This window comes from Sinocyclocheilus anshuiensis, unplaced genomic scaffold (genome assembly GCF_001515605.1).
Source record: "Sinocyclocheilus anshuiensis isolate Anshui unplaced genomic scaffold, SAMN03320099.WGS_v1.1 scaffold689, whole genome shotgun sequence".
Lineage (NCBI taxonomy): Eukaryota > Metazoa > Chordata > Actinopteri > Cypriniformes > Cyprinidae > Sinocyclocheilus > Sinocyclocheilus anshuiensis.
The window spans coordinates 100,339-121,166 of record NW_015536490.1 but is presented as its reverse complement, the minus strand read 5'-3'; the positions used below and the strand labels follow the sequence as shown (position 1 = coordinate 121,166).

The 20,828-nt window shown below is 38.3% G+C and overlaps 1 protein-coding gene across 1 annotated transcript; it reads right to left on the bottom strand.

The window, feature by feature from the left end:
- Positions 1 to 407: 407 nt before the first annotated feature.
- LOC107685306 (neurturin-like) lies at positions 408 to 18,355 on the bottom strand. The gene is made up of 3 exons (XM_016481852.1): positions 18,051 to 18,355; positions 2,332 to 2,605; positions 408 to 1,402 (listed from the first exon to the last, which is right to left on the bottom strand). Exons 2-3 carry the CDS (start codon positions 2,576 to 2,578, stop codon positions 975 to 977), a joined length of 675 nt encoding a protein of 224 aa, XP_016337338.1. The 5' UTR covers positions 2,579 to 2,605; positions 18,051 to 18,355; the 3' UTR covers positions 408 to 974.
- Positions 18,356 to 20,828: the final 2,473 nt, after the last annotated feature.

Here is a 20,828-nt window from a genome sequence, read left to right as displayed (position 1 = left end):
AGATTTCACGGGATAACTGCGTAGTGTACGATGGGCACAGACTCCAATATTTTTAGCTTCAGACTATGATTCCATCCAGTCGGAGGATATCAAACACGTTGGATATTTTGATCTTATTTTAGAACACATATTTTATCGTTTGTCACAAGGCGCATATTTCTGCATGAATTTGTTGTGTTCGGAACGACTTGTGAGTTTGCCATTTACAAATCGGCATTTGTATGATACTTAGCATTTTAAAATCTGTTAAAAATTATCATGTTTATGATATGGCATGTGTAATCCAGCCTTTAGCACATTATTAGGTTCTTTTTTATTCTTTATACATCATTTTTGTTTAATTATTATAATGTTTAATACATTAACATATTTTAATGAAATGAACATTTAATGAATTTAATGTTTTCGTTTACAGAGCAATTTTGACTATTTCAAAGCTGAGGTAGATGTTCAGTATAACTTATATGTTCGTTTGAACTGGATTTGTGGGAATGTTTTGACTTTGTCAGAGTTGAACCCTTTCGGAGCTGCTGGGATCATTTACAGGTCGGTTACACAATGAGGAAGTTTTGTTCAGCAGTGGGTGTGCCTTTGTGTACTTGCTTTGTTTACTGAAGCCCTGAATGAATTTTCTAGAGGTTTTCTCCATTGAGCTCAACATTACAAGCTATTTGAAGTAGACCCACGAAGGCAATAGAAATAAGATATACAGCAGCATCTCATTAGCAACGAATAAACATGAGAATAATTATTATTTGCTAAATATATTTGCGGTTTCTCTTCATCAGGACTGGCAGAAATGTCTGAGGACAATCTGTCAGCCGAGTATTTTTCGTGAAGGCAATGCAAAACATTCGCTCTTGCCTCAGTGCTTTAAACCCAGAAGATCTTCTTCTCAGAATCAAGGGTCTGTAGCTTTCAGAGATTAAAACATGCTATGTTTCCTAAGTTTTGATGAGTTTTGACCCTCGACGTCAGACGCATCCGCATGCTTTGGCTGAAAACTCTTGGATTGTGTGGTATTTATTGAAGTTATCGAGGAAGGAGATGTCCTCCTCGTATGCGGTGGGCCGACAGCAGGGGCTGTGGCGAGCCTTGTCCTTCTCGTACTTTGTTAGCAGCCGCGAGCGCTTCATGAAAGCCAGCGTCAGGTCGTAGTTTTTGCGACTTGTAGTGCACTTTCCGCTGCAGTAATGGAAGACTATAGTCTCGTCACTGACGTAGCCCAACCCCAGCTGACTGACTGTCACCTCCACCTCCCGCAGCGAGCAGGGTTTGGCTCGCTTTTTAGCCCGTTTAGTCCTTTTGCTCTGCTGGGCATCTCTGCGGGCTTTCCTATCCACCAGTGTCCCGATGACCTGCTTCAACTCGCCCTCTGTGAAGCTCTGGAAGATCTTCATGACTGCGATGGAGAAAAAAGGAGGGTTAATTATTTTTTAGCATTTATCATGCCAAAAACATTTGCATTATTTCAATAAGAGTCAATTAGAACACGTCCACTTTTTGCTGCTGCATTTTTCCCATTAATTTTCCCCATAGGGATTTTAAAAAAGTCTTTGTTAAAGCGTTAAATAGTTATTGCTTTGAAACGAGTTTGCACTTGAAGTCACACAGAACAGAATGCAATGTTATATATTTAAATTAAGTAAATGAGCCAAATGTGTTTAAAACAATCTTAAAATTAATTTTTAATACAATGCACTCTAAAAATGCTGGGTTAAATACAACCCAGTGCTGGGTTAAATAGGGACAAACCCAGCAATTGGGCTGTTTTGACCCAGCGGTTGGGTTAAATGTTTAACCCAACCTTCTGGGTAGTAACCCAACCACTGGGTCAAAACAGCCCAATTGCTGGGTCTGTCCCTATTTTACCCAGCACTGGGTTGTATTTAACCCAGCATTTTTTAGAGTGTAGAATCAACCAATTAATTCTATGAATTAAATATTCAAAGATTAAATGGGTATTCATGATCATGCCCGTAAAGTTGTTCATGTTTTAGATGCTGTCAGGTAGAACCACATTTTATGTGAAACACATACGAATACTCATGTGATAATGTTAAGAATCCTGTTTGTAAACAATGTCTTTTTTTTCCAGTTTTGTTTGGTTACCACAGTGGCGTGAAAGTACAAACTTAAAAATTGAAACTGCAGGGAATATTGGTTATCAGATTTAGAGTTAAATTCACATGGAATTCTGTTTGTGTGAAGTTGGACTTAAGCCTGGGAAGCCTGCATGATAAATGCAATCTGATGTAAACAGTGATAGGCTACGCTATAATGAACTGCAGACACAACACAAGAGAACATAAGGGCTCATCATGATCTTACGTTCTGATACGAGAGAGTTTCCTCCGTCAGCTGATCTGATCTTCCGTTGCCGCCGATCTACCGCAACAGTAGACGACGAATTGCTGGGTGTAAATGAAGATGATGGAGGTGAAAGTGATGAGGATGAAGCTCTGCGGTGGGGAGGAGGGGGCGGGGCTCGGGAAGAGGGAGTGGTTTTAAGGACGAGCAGGGGAAGCGCAGCACCACAGAGAATCAGGCCGATGGCAGCAAACTTCCATAACTTCATCTTAGAATGAGGAGAAGCATTGGGCCCCTGCAAAACAACCCAACATCCATCAGACAAAACCAAAAACAAACACTGTTTGACTGTTTGTTATTCTATTGAGATTTTGGCATTACATATTTAGACAAGTAAAGCCAGAAACATTAGCTGTGATTTTCATTTCGTCAGAATATTCACTACAACTGAATGGCTGTCAGTGGAGAAAGATGCTTTTGAATCTATATGTCAACTAGCAGTCATTAGAGTATCAGTAGAGGGTCTGCTTAATATCTGCTAGCACTTTATTTTGATACTCCAACAACAGACACTTCACAAGTTTACAAACATGTCAACTTATTCTACTAACACTAAACTAAAAGTCTACTAATATTAAAATAAGAGTTAGTTGACATGTAGCTGCAAAGTTACTTATTGTTAGTAGAATGTCTAAAGTAGACTATCAAAATAAAGCATAACATGCTTTTTTTCTCCCCATAATGGTCTAATAATGATTTACTAACTGGAGCTAACTGCTAAAGCTAACCAGCTCAATCTTAACCACCTGGCCAGTGATAAGGTAGTTTGGCTAAAATAACTAATTGTTCCTTTAAGCTGCTCTACCAAAAAAGCAGTTGATTGAAAATTGACCATGATAAAAGCGGGCCTATAATTCAGTCCATATAAGCTGCGAATGCTCAAGCCATTCGAGAGAATGAGCTTGCAGACTGGCTAATTAATATTAATGTTACTATATATTCCCTTTTCATTTGAGATACAAAGCTGACACAATAAAATGTTGGGAATGTGTATCTCACTGTCCATAAATTATTTATTTGCCAAATTACATTTTCTGTAAATCTCTGCCAGTTAAGGAAGGATGTGGGTGAGTGGATCCATAGCAGCTTTGGCCCCGTTGCTCTATTGCTATGATGTTGTTGTTGTTTCAAAAAGCACATTTTGAAAGTCCACTAAAAACATAATTTGATATATTTTTGGCATAGATACAGTATTTTGAAAGTACACATTATTTGGCAACATGTTTGAGCAAACTAATCCAGTACTAACCCTGCATATTTTGTATGTCTCCCTCATTTAACACACCTGATGCAACTCATCAACTCATTAGTAGAGTCTGCAAGACTTGAACTGGGTGTGGCCTATGAGGGAGACCTTCAATATGTGCAGTGGTTGGGGGTCCCAGGACAGGTTTGACAAGCACTGAACTAATCAATGTGAAAATCGACACATGCCATGGTGTTTCTATTTGTGGTCTCTAATAAATTAATGTTACATTAGCATACCCGGTTGAAGAGGTCACTGCTCGCCACTTGGAAAAAGACATAATGTGGCAATGCTAAAAATTAGGGATGTCCCGATCAGGTTTTTTTGTGCCAATGAATATTGAGTAACTGCCGATACCGAGCCCCGATCCAATACTTGTATTTTCCTAGTCCTTTACAAGTACATTAAAGTTATTCAAATTAATCCAGTGTATAGAGTTGTGCAGAGAGTAAAAGTAATATATAAGGTTAGAAAGCATGAAGCTCATGGTGTCAGATTGCCAGTCTGTCAGTCAAGTCCAAAGCAAGATGCAACCTATAGCAACACGTTATTATAACGACGTCTCAGAGAGTCTGACAGCAGATAAAAGTAAACAGTATATAAATGACTATCTAGTGATTCGTTCAAAGGTGCGCATCAAAATACGTTAAACACGGAAGCTCGAATGTGTGTGTGAGGTGCTAGATTAGACCTACTGGTTCTCATGCGTCACACACACATTTGAGCGCCTTCTTTTGCTTTTAAGGCCGGTTGGCAAACCTACTGGAAGATGCACACCGGCTCCTACTGCAAGACAACGGCATGACAGCTGACGTAAAATAAGGGTCGGGCTCAGGATAGCCGATCCCGATCAGTTAAAAAAATGCTTTATCGGCCCCCGATACCAATCCTTGAGATCAGCTCGGGACATCCCTACTAAAAAAATACAACATATATTTCAGTGACACTAGAACTAAAGCTTCTGTACCTCGAAGCTTCTCATTTCTCACACTTGGGTAGATTGTGTTTTTATAAATTACATTGTTGAAAAGAGCAGATTAATATTCTCTTTTTTTTCCATCTTTTTTAGCAACATTCATCCAAACATTACTGTGAGTTTTTGCCAAAAGTGGCAGACAGGAGGAGAAACCTGTTTGAAAACAATCATTACTTTTGTCAGTTTTGTTTGGTGACCGCAGTGGAGCGCAGAAATGACAAAGTTTAAAACTGAAACTTGGGGAATATTTTGATATCAGATGGAGTTTAGCGTTAAATTTGCATGGAATTTTGCTCACTGTGTTTCTTTTACCACCACATGTGAGTTTGTTCAATATTGTGCTGATCAGATTGACCTGAGACCATGGAAGACCTTGGGCCAGATTTACTATCAGTTTGCACCAGTGCAAACCCTCTTTTGGCAATTTACTAAAGACACGCAATGAAACATTCAACAATGAAAAAGTGTGGAGAGTTATTTTTGCAGCTGACCTTATTGCATATGCATTTGTAGGAGTTTGCCTTTCAGATGCAAAATTTATGGGTGGAAAGTATCTAAATAAATAATGCAACATGATTTACTAAGGCTTGTGACGCATTTTAGGAAAGCAATGATGCTTAATTCTCGTACTTGGGTGGATTGTGTTTCTCAAATTCCACATTAACATTCACCGTTTTGTCTTTTTTTTATTGCTTTGACATTTTTTTTTAGCTGCACTGATGGTTGACGCTGATGTTTGACACAATTGTTATTCTCAAAAACGGTTCAAGGGCAGCAGTCCAACAATTACAGACCTGCTGCACTAACAAACTCCAAACCAAATGAAAACAGCTTAGATTGTGTATTCAAAATCTTTCAGCTATGTATGAGCAGCCTCGTGCAAACCGAGTTGTTATTCCAAAGATTTCATTCACAGATGTTTGCACAAGTGTTTTCGCCATCCGCAGCTTTTCTGCTCTTCTGTTGATCTCATTCCGGTCGCAGGTCTCAGAGCGCACAGGTGTGGATCGTCCAGCCGTGTCCTGTGGCCCAAATCGGCTGTATCCAGAAGATACAAAAACTGCCACATGCTCCCAAAGCGCTCTTGTTTAATGTTTTATATTTCAATCAATCAGATGGGGATAAAATGGGAAGTTCCAAGAAAAACTGTTGTGTTTACACTCGGGCCCTAGTGTCACGCTGATCACAAGCTTCTCCTTTGGCAACTTCACAACACACACGAGAAGTATATTAGTTGGTTTACAGTGGCAGTACCATGATACAGTACTTAGTGTCAGATGGTATACCATGGTATTAAATGATTACCTTGTTATTATTTAAATGACACTCCAAAGTAATTATAAAAGATTAAAAGATAACACTTTATGGTAGGTTTCTGTAAATTATTATTACATTAGTAATCATGAACACCCTTGTGAAAATGATTAAGCATACTTTTAAAAAGAGCACTCATTATGGAAATAATATACTTTAAAATAATACTTAAGTGTGAACTGAATGTAATATTTTCAGACACTTTATTCTATTGAAACTCTGTCATTTATTTTCATATATATTTGTAGTAATACATTTGTAATGATGAACTTGCAATTTAGTACATTTAAAATGTATTAACTGTAAATGTAATATTGAATAACACATTACAGTTCAAATTATAATCAAGTACTTTACGTGTTCTAGTAAACAAATCAAAATAAGTATACTTATTTTAAGCATGACAAAATATTATTAAAACAATTATTTAAAATATACTTTAATTTATTTAAATTATTTAATTAATTTTAATTATAATTTATAATGATTTAAATTTAAAACATTTTTTAAAGTGTACTTAAGTGAAACAGCCATGAAAATTTACTCTAAGTGCAACTTAAGTGCCCTTTTAATTCAGATTATTTTATCTGAAAGAGAAGTTTAAAAGAATATATATATATATATATATATATATATATACTTTTTAGGATTTGAAGTACAAGTGCACATTCAATACAATAAAGCACGCTTCTTTTCACAAGACCCAACCATGAAAATAACCTAGTATTATTATATACATTAATTTATTATTATATACATTAATTTCTATAATACTAATGTATATATGTGGGGAAAAAAGCAACATCATGCATTTGCCATGGTTAATAAAAAAAAGTTAATAAAAAATATAGTCAAATAATAGTTAAAAAACAAAACCAAGACAGTGTGGCATTTCCATTAACTTTTAACTCCATTAACTATTAGCCTGAATCCATTGACACATATAGAAATTAAGTGTAAGTACACTGTATAATTTGTTTTTACGTGGGTTCTTCTTATTAAACTGAGATGTTGTCAAACCATAAATACACAGTTTATATTTGCTTGTCACATAACCAGACACAGAACATTAACTCCATATGCTTGTGTGTGTGCCAGTGGATGTGCCTTTGCTTGTCTTGCATTTAAAACATTATATTCTTATAGGAATGATAGTTATTGATTCCATTCCCATATGATTCTGTAAGAAAAGCGGCTGGGGGAACTAAACAATTCAGCAGCTGAGATCAGGAAATGCCTAGGCCAGTTTTCCAGAGAGTAAGAACTACACCAGACCACACGGACTCAAACGCTTCAGCAGACGTTATTAGAGTGCACTGGGCAAAACTACACTCTGCTTCAGGTCCAGAAGAACATGGAAAGAGGAAGATGCATGGACTGGTACATGACAGGGTTTTGTGTAGATGTGTCATGATTTTCCTGCCAACGCTTCACTGTTTTATGCGTCAAAATATCATATGGCAGTAACAGAAAACATGCTAAAACATAATTAAACAATGTTTGAATTACAATCAACCGTTGTAGGTAAATGTACATGTTTCGGGGGGTTGGGGATAAAATGACTAAGAGGCGGCATATTTCACTCAAAAATGAAAATTCTGTCATTTATTCGCCCTCAAGTTGTTCCAAAGCTGTATAAAGTTCAGTCTGCTGCTGAACACAAAAGAAGATATTTTATGACATTTTGAGGAATGTTGGTAACCAAACAGTTTCTGGTCCCCATTGACTTCCATAGTATTTTGTTCCATACTATGGAGGTGTTTGGTTTCTCACATACTTCAGTGTTCAACAGAAGAAAGAAACTCATACAGGCTTGGTACAGGTAAGTAAATGATGACAGAACTGACAACTATCCTTTTAAAATACCAAAACTGATTAGTTGTTCAATTTTAAAATCTAGTTTCAAGGATGCAGGTACAAAACACTTGTATTTGAATGTACTCTATTGTTTTGAGCTGTGGAAAGAGATGGGTCAGTCTGATATGAAACGGAAATACAGTGAACTGGATTTCCAAAAATACAGTGGGCGGCCTTAAAGTCATAAAGTCCCATTGGTCTGCGGATGCTTATGTCAAAATACGTTGCAGCAAAAGTCAGCAAATGAAATAGCATAATGACATATACTCTTACTATTTATGCCATATAAAGATAGTAGTCTATAGTGATTATAATTAACTTAATTTAAGAACAACAGAAGTTAATGGGAGGTCTTCATAAAAAAATATAGGCTACTAGTTGGTGTGTGCGTGTGTAAATGTGGAATTTGAATGTGAGTAATGATGATTCATAACCTCGGTTCATCTCCGTCTGGAACACAATTTCATTTGGGGTCAGTCAGATATTTTAATGCTTTTGAAGTCTCACCAAGGCTGCATTTATTTGATGCAGTAAAAACAGACAATTTCTTAAATAATATAACTATTTAAAATGACTGATTTCTATTTGAATATATTGTAAAATGTAATTTATTCCTGTGATGGTAGCAGTAAATGGAAATGGAAGTAGTCTATAATGGTTCATGTGACTGCTTACACTTACTGACTAAGTGAAAGACAGACTATTCTTTCAGTCTTGTGTAAACAAACCATAACTAATAACCCTCAAATGAAATTTAGAAAAACTGCCTCTTTGATTTATTCTCAGGCATCAGACATAGTCTCCAGCCAGGATACACCCTACACAAATCACACTATTAAGCACACTGTCTCCTTATTAGGAAACAGACGATTGTTCTGAGCGCCCTTTGGAGGCATGGCATTTTAAATGTGTATTCTTTGCAAGGGAAGTGTACCTGAGCAGATCTGTGTTTATGGAACATTCAAAAGCAAATTGTCTAGTCAAGTGGGCACTCAAAAGTGGCCACAATAGCATCCCAAGAGCCAGCTCTCCTAAGAACGAGTTCCCTTTCAGTCAGTCACGTTCGACATTACGTCAGTGACTGACGAATTGGGATCCTCATTAGAGAGACCAATCACCTTCGAGTATTAACAAAACGAGCCAATAAGTGTTGGCGTGCGATCTTTGCATTGCGCACCCCACCCAGCAGCGCGGGTATATAAGGAGAGCGCGTGCAGCCGCACATTCAGCTTTTCGCTTCGGAGCCGAGCCTTTCAGCTGGTCTGGTTACTGAGCAAGTGTCTACAAGACAGCATCCAACAGTGTTGGTATTACGGCATGTCAGCGGGGGTCGCTGGTCCAGTGCTGCTGTTGGTGTGGACGGCATGCTGCAGCTCTTCAAACTGCGGTCGTGCTGCGACCTCTCCTGGGCGCTTCGACAATTTATTTCCTAAAAGAGCAAATCTAAAAGAGCTCCACGAGTGATGTGGCATCTTTTTAAAGATGGCCTTCCACTCGTGTGTTTCTGGGTGCGGTCGCTTCCTGGCTCCATCTGATGGTCACGATCGCTGCATCTCGTGCCTGGGCATTGAGCACGCTGAGGCAGCGCTCGTGGATGACTCATGTTCTTATCGTGGGGACATGACCATCACGATGTTGCGATCGAGGCTCCTCTTCATTAAACCAGAGGGGGTCCCCCTCCCCATGCCCTGTTCTAGTTCCTCCCAGCAGCGGAGGACTACTTCGGCATATGGCCAGGCCGATCTGAGGATCACAGTGAGGGCTTCCCCGTCGAGTGCATCTCCGCGGGCCCCTCACTCCTCTGGCACATCGCACCCTCTGGTGTTCCGCGATGAGGTGGCTGAGACCCCGGACAGGGCGGGGTCTAGCATCTCATTCTGGCCTCCGGCAAATGACAGGATGTCGATCACTGCATCGGGGGATGAGCTAGGCTCTGGAGATGGGGACTCGCCAAGCTGCCTCCGTCAGGAAGAGTGGCGTTGCCCGAGTCAGATCCAGAGCTGACTGCTATGCTTTCCCGGGCTGCCGAGAGCGTCGGGTTGCAATGGAAACCCCCTCCATCTCCCGAACGCTCGAGGTTGGAAGATTGGTTCCTGGGGGTGCCGCAGGCCGATCGTCGGCAGCCACCTTCGGTTCCATTCTTCCCGGAAGTGCATGAAGAAGTTACTAGATCTTGGAGGGCACCTTTTTCTGCCCGAAACAGAGCTAGTGCTTCTTCCGTCCTCACTGCCCTCGAGGGCGGGGTGGCTAAGGGGTATGTGGAGATCATGCATGCTATTGCGATGCAGCTCTGCCCGCTAAGCGCCACCGCCTGGCGGGGTAATCCACGCCTCCCGTCCAGGGCCTGTAAGTTCTCGTCCGCTCTAATGGCCAAGAATTACAGAGCTGCTGGACAGGCCGCCTCCGCCCTGCACGCCATGGCCCTCCTGCAGGTCTACCAGGCCAAGGCGTTGAAGCAGCTGCACGAGGGCAGTTCTGACCCAGGGGTAATGCAGGAACTGTGCACGGCAACGAAAGTCACGGCGCGGCCCCTCGGTCAGACGATCTCCACTCTGGTGGTCCAGGAATGACACCTATGGCTGAACCTGGCAGATATGAGGGAGGCCAACAAACACCGTTTCCTGGACTCCCCGATCTCCCAGGCTGGCCTCTTTGGCAATGCGGTGGAGAGCTTCGCCCAGCAGTTCTCCGCCGCACAGAAGCAGACGGAGGCGATCAGACAAATCCTGCCCCAGCGGCCCGCTGCTGTCATCACCCCACTGCCGGCTGCAGTCCCTCCGCCCGCTCGTCGCCGAGGGACTTGCCGACTTATTGGTTTGTTTTGTTAACACTCAAAGGTGATTGGTGTCTCTAGCGAGGATCCCAATTCGTCAGTCACTGACGTAACGTCTCCGTTCCCTCCTTCAGGGAACGAGGGTTACATACATAACCGAGACGTTTCTCAGGCTTCAGAGAAAATAGAAATACCTCCATCACATTTTCTGATATTCAGGTTCTGTCTGTTGGATTGTTGACGTTCTACTGATGTCATTTCCGCTCTAGCCATTATATACTTGGATCTTGTATACTATATGACCCTCAAGCTGCAATGTCTTTAATAAAACACAAGGTCTTGTCATTTCAGTGGTTTAAAAAACATTCTTAAATCTGCTTAAAGTAGAATGGTCCTCATTGGAAACAATGGAAAGTTTGTACTATAATGAAATATTAGCAAAATATATGTGTCAGGGTTGCACTACTGTGAGGAGCGCGGAACGAGGAGACGAGGAGATGAGGAGTAAACAGGTGGATCAGATAACACAATCAGACAAGGGGAAAAATTAGATCACTGGGAGCAAAAACACGCTCAGACAGTCCAGGGGTGTGACAATATGTTGCTTTCAAACATTTTGTCAGAATAGATGGCTACATTTTTCATAATAGTGTAGCTACCAGCCGGTCCTAATTTCTAATGTTAACTAGACAAACTTTGAACCACCAAAATACAAATTAAAAAAACTTTATGCACCTTTAAAGTAACTGCTTTTCTATGATGTGCAGCTACCATGCAAAAAAAAAAAATTAAGAAGAGTACATTTCAGAGTGAGTTGGTTTGGATTCTGGACTCTGAACTGGGAAGTAATTTCTGATATTTTGTGCTACTGTACCTAAAAGACAACTTCAATCAAGTTGGAGGCGTATTACGGTCAGTGTTATATATATATATGTAGTGTTATGTATATATAATTTTTTTAGTTTTAGTAATTTTAATACTTCAAGGTTATTGGTTTCACTTGCAAACACAACACTTCTAATTCTCTTTTTTTAATCTTACATTTATATTTACATTCTTGAACATAGAATATGAGAGAAACTTCAAGATTGAAACTGAAAAACAGGATGTCCAGATGAAATACTCTTTTACTCAATAGTTGTATCACACTGCTTTTGTTTAAGCTTAAGAAATATTTTAAAGCAAGTTTTATCAAAACAAAACAAGTCGAATCAGCACATGGAGGTATTAATGCTAATGCCACCCAGTTGAGCAGCAGAGATGCACTACATGTACTACTTCACCCATAAGCAGAGGGTGTGATCCTCCGCATTACTACACCAAATATGCTTTATTTTCTTTTACAGTACACCTTTTCTGATTTATAATTTACTTCAAATCAGAGTAGCCCATGTTTTAAAAAATAATTCAGAAATATAACCTATTTAAATATGATGAGAGTTATTTTGAACAATTCATCCATGTGTCTCTACCTAATTTTTTCCAAAACTCCAAGAACATACCTGTACATTATAGTCCTGCATGGGACTGTTTTCATAATCCCACTCCCACCTGTTCCCACTGAATTTCTGAGCATTATTGCCTGCATGTTCTGCACCCGCAATTTTTGTGTCCATTCCCACAAGCATTCTAATATAATTTTCACTCATCCGGGAGCCACTATCGATATGCCGGGTATTGAAGTCGCTTCTGAATGAGTGCTCTCTGTTCAATTTACTTTTGATTTCACAATCACTCGTACTCTGTGTAAAGGGAGCAGATCTTACAAGATAGATGTCAATGAGCTCAGGATAGGTTGAGCAGCAAATCCTCCAGCATGGTCTTGTCAGTTATCTCTCCTTAGGGGTTCTCAACTCTGAGTTTAGCTCCAACCTGGATCAAACTCAGCTGCCTGTAACTTTCTTGTAATCCTAAAGACCTTGAATAGCTTCTTCAGGTGTGTTTGATTAGGGTTGGAGCTAAACTCTGCAGGAAAGTGGACCTTGAGGGCCAGAGTTGAGAACCCCTGGGTTGAAAGGTTTGAAATATTAAGTAAATTACATTTGACTGAAATGCTTGTATTGAAATATTTTGCATTCTACCTATGACAAAACTGCGCTAGATCTTAAGTTTTGTGAAGGGGGGCCACTGGTAGGAAGCCTTTTAGCTGTCTTTATGATAAATGCACATAGCAGTGACTGTAAAATATGTATTTTAGGAATGGAAATGGCATATTTTGAGTTTTGATATTTGGGATATGGTCATTGCCCTACTTGAGGCTGTTTTTGACTGGCCATTGAGCTAGTTTTGTCACACAGACCTGGTAAACCTGGCAAACCTTGCTGTATGGAGCAGAGCAGATGCTTTCAGTTTAGCGTAGTGTACGTTTTCAAACTGAACTAAAACTAACTAAAAAGGTTAATTATTTCAAAAAATGTGGCGCCGCAAGACATTTGTGCTCATCCAGCCCGAAACTGGCAACCAATGACATGAATTTGGGGCGGGACCAGTGGCACGTAGGAGGAGTGTTTGGGAAACTTTCATTACTTTTGCAATTGCATTTGGTGACGCTAGTGACCCAGAAATTACACGCCTCACTTTTTAAATACTATGATTAGTCCATGTAGAAATGAAGCATTTAGATGAATATGTTCTAGTGTATTGTTTCTTTAATGTTATTCAGACTGACGAAGTTCTGCTTCCATCCTAAGCAATGCAAAGTCAGGTCCAAGTCAAATGACTATTCAAAGGGTGGACGTTTCTCTTTATCTGTAGAGTCAGAGGAAGTTGAGGTGCTAAAAGCAGGACAAAATCAATCACTCTACTGCTCTCAGCTTGTCTTCTTCTGCGCAACTGTGTTAGGTTTCCTCATATCTCTGGCGTTGTGTTCAGTGGCCTTGATCACTACACACTAAACAACAATATAAAACTCATGGAAAATGAACAGATGCCTCTTAAATTAAACATAACCACCCTGATGTTTATCAGCTATATTATGAATGGCTCAAATTCAGCACATTGTTTATTTTTGCAGTTAGGGTGGGAGTGTAACATAAGAGTTTTGTGGTGATTGTGTTAATGAATGGCAAATGCATGAGACATGCATGAATGAGATGTTTCATATTGCAGTCTTTAACACAATGAATCTCAGAAGCTCCCAAGAGGAGCTTAAAGAGGCTTTTAAAAATCTTGAAGACGTGGAGACACTAAAAACTCTCAATAGACCTTAACACACACTGGAAAAACTGCAGTGCCTTTAGGTGATTGCTTACATATGTCCACATCAATCAACTGATTAAAAGCACCCTTCCCTGTAAGTGGGAACCATCAATTATTTAGGTTTAATATAAAAGAATATTAATGATTATTAAATAATGATTTATTTAAACTTTAGTAATAAAATTGTCTTTCTGAAATTGTCAGGCTGTCTTTCTGAAATATGGCCTTTATCAAAACGCTGTCACTTTGATTCAGGATTAATGCTGACTTTCACTGATCATATAGCCATTAACATTCACTCTTTTTGATGTGCCAATGGCCATTTACCACAGAACAGAAGTTAGTAGAGTGAAGTTTTGCCACTGGATGTAAAAGCACACTGTTACACACAAAAGATATAAAACCTGAGTTTGAAGTAGGGTGGCCATCTGTCCAGTATTAGGTCAGATAGTCCAGTTTTGAAATACAATGTAGGTATATTGAGACAGATGCTCATTTGTCCTCCTTTTGAGATTGTTAATGTTATGTTCAAGTTAATATTAACTGATATACATTTCAAACACAATATTGTCAGTATGTACTTTGCCAAACATTGCGTCTCAGATTAATACGGAGGGGTTTCATTCCTGAATGATTCAGCGTTTTTGAACGAATCGAGTGAGTCAATGATTCAATAAGCCATTCATAAAGACAGTTGCTGAATTCAAAACTGCATACTAGTTTACTACTCTTACTATTTTTAGCACATCTTTTGGTATTTTTAGTATCTTTTTCATATCATCTTTTACTATTTTATCTTTTTATGTCAGAACTAGATGCTAGAAAATCAGCAAGTCACTTAATTCCTGAAAGAATCAGCTGTTTTGAACGAATTGGTTGAATTAGTAAATCAATGATTCACTTATTAAGACAGTAATTTGCTGCCACCTACTGGCAGTTTTAGATTCATATTTAAAGTATAATTTCATTGTTCAATCTGTTATATTTAACACATTAAGCTCCTAACATTACATATAATAAGTATTGCTTTTTATTTATCCTCTTTCCTATTACTTGTTTCGCTTCTGTTTCAGTTTTTATAACCATTTCTTACTATGTGTAAGTAAGTTGTTGTTTTTTAGCATGTGTGTTTGGCAGTGTTATTTTTTAGGATTACTGATAAACTACTGTCATTTGATTTGTATTATTTTAATTTGAGTTATTTTAATACTTCAACAAACTAAATGGAAATGAAATAATATATATATTGAATTTATAAATGTGTATGTATATATGTATATGTATGTGTGTGTGGTTGTACATACACATCTAGTTGTTTTTTTGGTGTTTGGCTTAGTGTTATGTTAGAATCATTATTATACTCTTATACCTTTTGTTCTTTAATATTTTGAATTGTTTTTAGCTTTATTTTTTGTTTTTCATTTAAATGTTAAGTTTTGAAATTCTGTTGTATGCATTTGTCATTTTTATTTAATCTCTTTATTTTTAAAATGTGTATAGGTAGTATTTATAAAGTTTTAGTTTTGGATCTGTTTTTAGTTGTTTTAATACTACAATTGATTGCTTCTGTTGTCCTCATTTGTAAGTCGCTTTGGATAAAAGCGTCTGATAAATGACTAAATAAATAAAACAAATATATGAATTGTAACTGCAGTGTATATGCATTCATGGCTTCTCTGAGCTGCATTGAATAGTCTGTATAAATACATATAATTGCCGCCTCAGATGCAGATTTTGTGTCACTTCTGCAATGTAACTCTGGATTTTGTTGATAATTATTTCATTTGATTCAATTTATCAAATTGCATTTACATAGCAAATTCAATATGAAAGATGATACATCATCTTTAGTAAGTTTAGAAGATTTGCACTAATAAAAGTAAAAAAAAAATGCCCCTGGAAATCAAATATAAGGTGAAAAATAGTTTCAGTTTATATCCTGGCTTTGCTGAATCCTGCAAAGTGTACTATAACAAAGTGTTATAGAAATAGCCATCCGAGTTTGAAAGGCGCTCTAACTTTGAAGATGTGATCTGAAGGGACGTCCATTCAGGTGAAGCTGTGTTTTCTTTGGCAGATTGTCATAAACATATCTGGGCAGATTTGTTTTATCCAGATAATGACTATGGTAGTGATGGATAAGATGTGTTGAAGGACTGAATGACTCACTTGGGCTTTTCTATGAATGATTAATGTAATGGGCTCTGAATTCAAACCATAGGAGCGCACACACAATTACATGGTTCACTAAAAAGATCTGTGCAAACGTACTCGGTTACTAACGTAACCTCGGTTCCCTGAGATACAGAAAGTATGCATCCTTCAGGTCCAGGGAAAAGAACCAGTCTCTCGAGCGGATTTGCGCGAGGATCTGTTTCAGTGTAACCATCCTGAACGACCTCTTTACGAGGGCACGATTCAGGTGTCTGATATCGAGGATGGGCCGGAGGCCACCATCTCTCTTGGGGACGAGGAAGTAACGGCTGTAAAGGCCTGACTCGCTCTGGGCTGGAGGAACCTTTTCCAAGGCTCCTTTGGCCAGCAATTTCATCACCTCTGAGCGGAGGACGTGTGCGTCCTTGCTCTGCACGAGCGAATTGCACGTCTTAAGCAAGACGCAGTACGAGTGAAGTATCGAAAGGGAACTAAGGTTACCCTTCACACAAGTGCCAGATACGAATCTGTCCAGATGCAGTTCGGTCAGTTTCAAGAGTGACAATTGCATTTCCTAACTGAAAATACATTTTCAGAAAAAAATTTGTGAGCAAGTTTGCCACATATGGCATGCCACAAGTTATTTTTCACTGTTATTCACACATTTTATGTCAGCTTCTCTGATCATACGATCATAAGAACAAAGCTGCAGTAACTTAATAAAATCCTTTCATAATAGATGCTTAAATCTACCATATCCAAACGGTGATTTATCTCATCTGTCCACTTGAGACAAGTCTTAATGCAAACAGGACCTGAGAGATAGGTTAGATGGATTGCTTTATCTTTTGCCATTCAGTTCATAGTGCTGACACTACTGACTCTGGCTTTTAGGAAGAACAGAACATGTTAGTTGTTCATGTTACATGTTCGCTTCTATAGGACAAGCTGTATCTAACGTAAATGCAAGGACAGTTCACGATGATTCTGGGATGTTCATATCAGTGCACTATAATAGGAAGATGACAGACCTCAATCTGTCACTTTCTCTTTCATTTGGCATCTTCTGATGGCAAAATAAACTCAAATATGCCAAGAGCAAGTGGCTCTCGCCAACACCGAATGCACAAATACAGAGAAATAAGATAAATTAATAGAGATACATAATAGAGGCATCATTGTGGCAGATGTGTAAGGCATTGATAATTCATTACAAAACGTCAGCATGTAAGCTAATATATTGTTTGTTTCTATATCATTGAACATAAGCCTATCACTTGCCTACAGTCCACAGCAGGGTTATTTTGGCTAACTAAAACCATAAAAAAGAAACAAAACATAACAAAACAAAACATAATTTTTAAAATTAAAATAAATGTTATCTGAAATAATATATCAAATAAAATACAAAAAACTTAAACTTATTTTATTTTAGCTAGTTTCCATTGCAACATTTAATGCAACTAATAAAAATGACAAAAACACATAATATAATTACTAAACTTTAAAATGACATGAAAGCAGAAAATATAAAGATAAAATCAAATTAAACTAAAATCATTATACAGAGAATGTGGTCTTGTATTCTCCGTTTTGTCATTGTCGGCCTGCGTCACTTTTTGTTGTTTTTCAGTATCTTACACCAGGAGCACTTAAGTTAAGGATCAAAAATGAAAACTTTTATGAAACTCCTGCACTTCATCCAAATGTTTTTGAATGCACAAAAGCATGTCATGAAAATGGCACTTTATGCAATTTGTGTTATATACTCACAGCAATTGTGGTGTTGTATGTTATAGTGGTAACACTTTTTTTTTTTTACAGTGTCCTTGTGTACACGTTATATGTACTTACTATAGTAACAGTAAATTATGCATAATTACATGCAACTAAACCCTTTCCCTAGCCCTATAATAAGTACAGGTTGTTAATGAATTTTACTCAATACTTAACTGTAAAATTACACTGTAACAAAGGCACCCTAAAGTAAAGAGTAACCGTTATTTTTAGCATGTTTTTTTATTGTACTAAACAAACATCTTACAGCCTTTTTGCACACACCTGATTGCATTTTTTTTGCAAGATGTCTGTCCATTATTGTGTTTGAGAATATCTCAACTCTTAAACTGTAGTTAAGCTGAGAGAACAGTATGTGTTCTTACCGTCTACCTGGCTTATCCAGACTCCACTGCGCGTCTGTTCAGCTGACCTCTGGGTAAAAATGGCATTGATCAATATTCCAGTCCTTTTTCGTTAGAGGAGTAAAGCAGTGCTGCTAGTTTCTTGCTTTATATGGACGAATCCTGCGCAGTGTTTATGAAAATTTATAGTGGACCGTCCAGGATACACACTGCATTCCTCAGTTACAGGATCCTTCAGAAATCCAGGGATGCCAAGGGTATAAAAAATGATCCAAATATCCTCATTCTGCTTTAAGACATTTGCAGGCTATTAAACTTTGGAGACTTTTTTGCCAAAATAGGAAGAAAAAAAAAGGAAGAAAATGTTCTCACAATCTGCACGGTGAAAAGTAACCAGCAAGTGCAACTGGTGAGCTTTTTTGGGTCAAGGTGTAAGCAAAGTCTTGCCGAAAATCACTTTTCAGTAATGTGCTGTCATGTTTTACTTGCAGAAAAAAGTAAAGATAGAAGAATGTCCTCTCAATCTTTACTGTGATAAGCAACCAGCCTTAAATAATGAGCGCTGCGAATAGAAACCCATTAGCTGTTCTCCCAGCCAGCATTACACTTTCACACAAAAGCGAGTGATTAAAGGACATGCCAACCGTCTGTCACTCAAAACACCTGCAAACTATAACTCATCAAAATACATACATATAGATATAGATTTGAAGAATTTGGAAGCACTCGTTTACAAAAGCAGCTGTTCATGTGCAGTTCTTTAAATGTTTACTGTGCAGGTCCTTGTCTTACATCCTTTAGATACACAACTCCGAAAGAAGTAATCACTTGGAAAACAGCTTCAAACAGATGTTTATCCAACAGATTCCTCTGTAATGATTCATAAAAGTCAGGAAAAGCTGACTGCAAGTTCCTACAGAAGCCAAAATCCCGTCATGCTCTCTGTCTGAGAGAGGTGCACACATGTTGCCATGAACACCTCTCCTCAAACACGTCCAAATTCAAATGTTCAGATACGTGATGTGGGCCCCACGCCTCATTACAGATGGAGATTACGATCCCAGAGTCTGGTACCTGTCCGACGTGTCCTGTCCTCTCGCCGAGAGTTCTCCCTGATCCTTTCCACACCAGAGGATTAGACGCCTTTGGCAGTTGCTACCTGGTGCGCCATGTAATGAAGCAGCTCTGACAACTGAACTGAATTAAACAGGCACTGTGTTTATTTCCACTCCTCAAGATGAGAGCGTCTGACAGTGAGAGCAGCACTGTGGCATTAGAGATGCTGCTGGAGAAAGGGCTGGCTGACTAGAGGAGAGGGAGGGTGTACGGTGGGGGCATGTGCTTCATCCCCCTCTTTATACCACACACCAGCTCCACCCCCTGTCCATTGTGGACATTTACCTTCAGCCTGGATATGCTAGAGATGTAAACAAAACTGTAAAGTCCTGCCAAAATCATACTATAGTGTTTATTTCTTAATTACAGTGCAGTGCTGTATTGATATTCCTAACACATTGTGGTTCGAGGTTGTTCTAAATCCCTAAAGGCTGGAATAAACTACATGACTTTTCAAATCTGAACAGGTTTTCAAACATACACTTGCTTACTTTGTAAATGGTTACAGAGGGAAAACTGGGCATCATACACGAAATAACTGAGGATCACACACTAAGTCGTTCTGAACACAGCACTGAACTCACAGACAAATGTTGTAAAATTAGAAAAATTCTCTTGTTAACTAGCTGAAATAAACTATTTTTTTTTTATATTTCATTTCAGATAACATTTATTTTATTTCAAATAGCATTTTTTAAATATAGTTTTAGTTTTAGTTAACTATAATAACCCTGCTTGGAATCATAGTCTGAAGCTTAAAAATCAGAGTCCGTGCCCATCATACACTACGTGATTTTAAATCTGTCGACTCAAATCTGCAGACTGACTCTGACTTTTGGCAACTAGCTGACTGTAAATTGGGCAAAAAGTCCAATCTGGGCAAAAGTTGTGTAGTGTATTCCAACTTTAGCCCTAAGTATTTCACTTCAGTTAATTCAGCCAAAACGTACAAAGTCAATTCAGTCAAACTTAGCTTTGTAATTTCAACATTTTTCTGTCAAACTTGAGACTTTTTAAGACATGAAATATTGAAATTCTCCAGTTGACTTGATGACAGGATCACAATATTTGCATAATAAATTGCAATTGGTCTTCTTTGGTCTTGATCTGTCAAAACCCTCTTTGAACATGTACTATTTTTAATGGCTACTTACTATTATTATATTAAGCATAAAAATTGTACAAAAACTCAACACAAACATTTTACTTAACCTTTGTTTCATGTGCATGCGCATATTGCATGTGCATTTCCAAAGTGTCACAGCTCCAATAAATCAAACTATTTTACATTTCTTTTATTATTAGGCATTATATTTGAGTTAGATGGTTATGGCCATGTGAAGGAGACTTAACAGCATAACAGCTCATCTTAACAGCATGACATTTTTGCTTTAAATTTAACTCTAATCTTTGAAGAGCTAACTACTCAAGCTGTTAAAAAGTTATCAGGAAATGTTTAAATTCTGTTGAAGCCATATCATTGATCTGGAACATGTGAGAATTTTGTTTTGTGTTTTTCCCGTGAATTTCCCGAATGTACAAGACTTCCTATAACTGCCGCTATATGTAAATAACTAGAAGAATAACAAAGTGCAGTAAACGGTAAAACTATCTGTGCTACAGTGAAAAAAAAAGAAAGAAAAGAAAATTCTGTAGAAATAATTTTCACTCAGACATTGCTAA

Excerpts from the sequence above, each read along its gene's own strand:
- LOC107685306 (XM_016481852.1), bottom strand. The coding sequence starts at position 2,578 with ATGAAGTTATGGAAGTTTGCTGCCATCGGCCTGATTCTCTGTGGTGCT. Across the intron at positions 1,403-2,331 it reads AAACTCTCTCGTATCAGAAC|TCATGAAGATCTTCCAGAGC; the intron begins GTAAGATCATGA and ends TCTCCATCGCAG.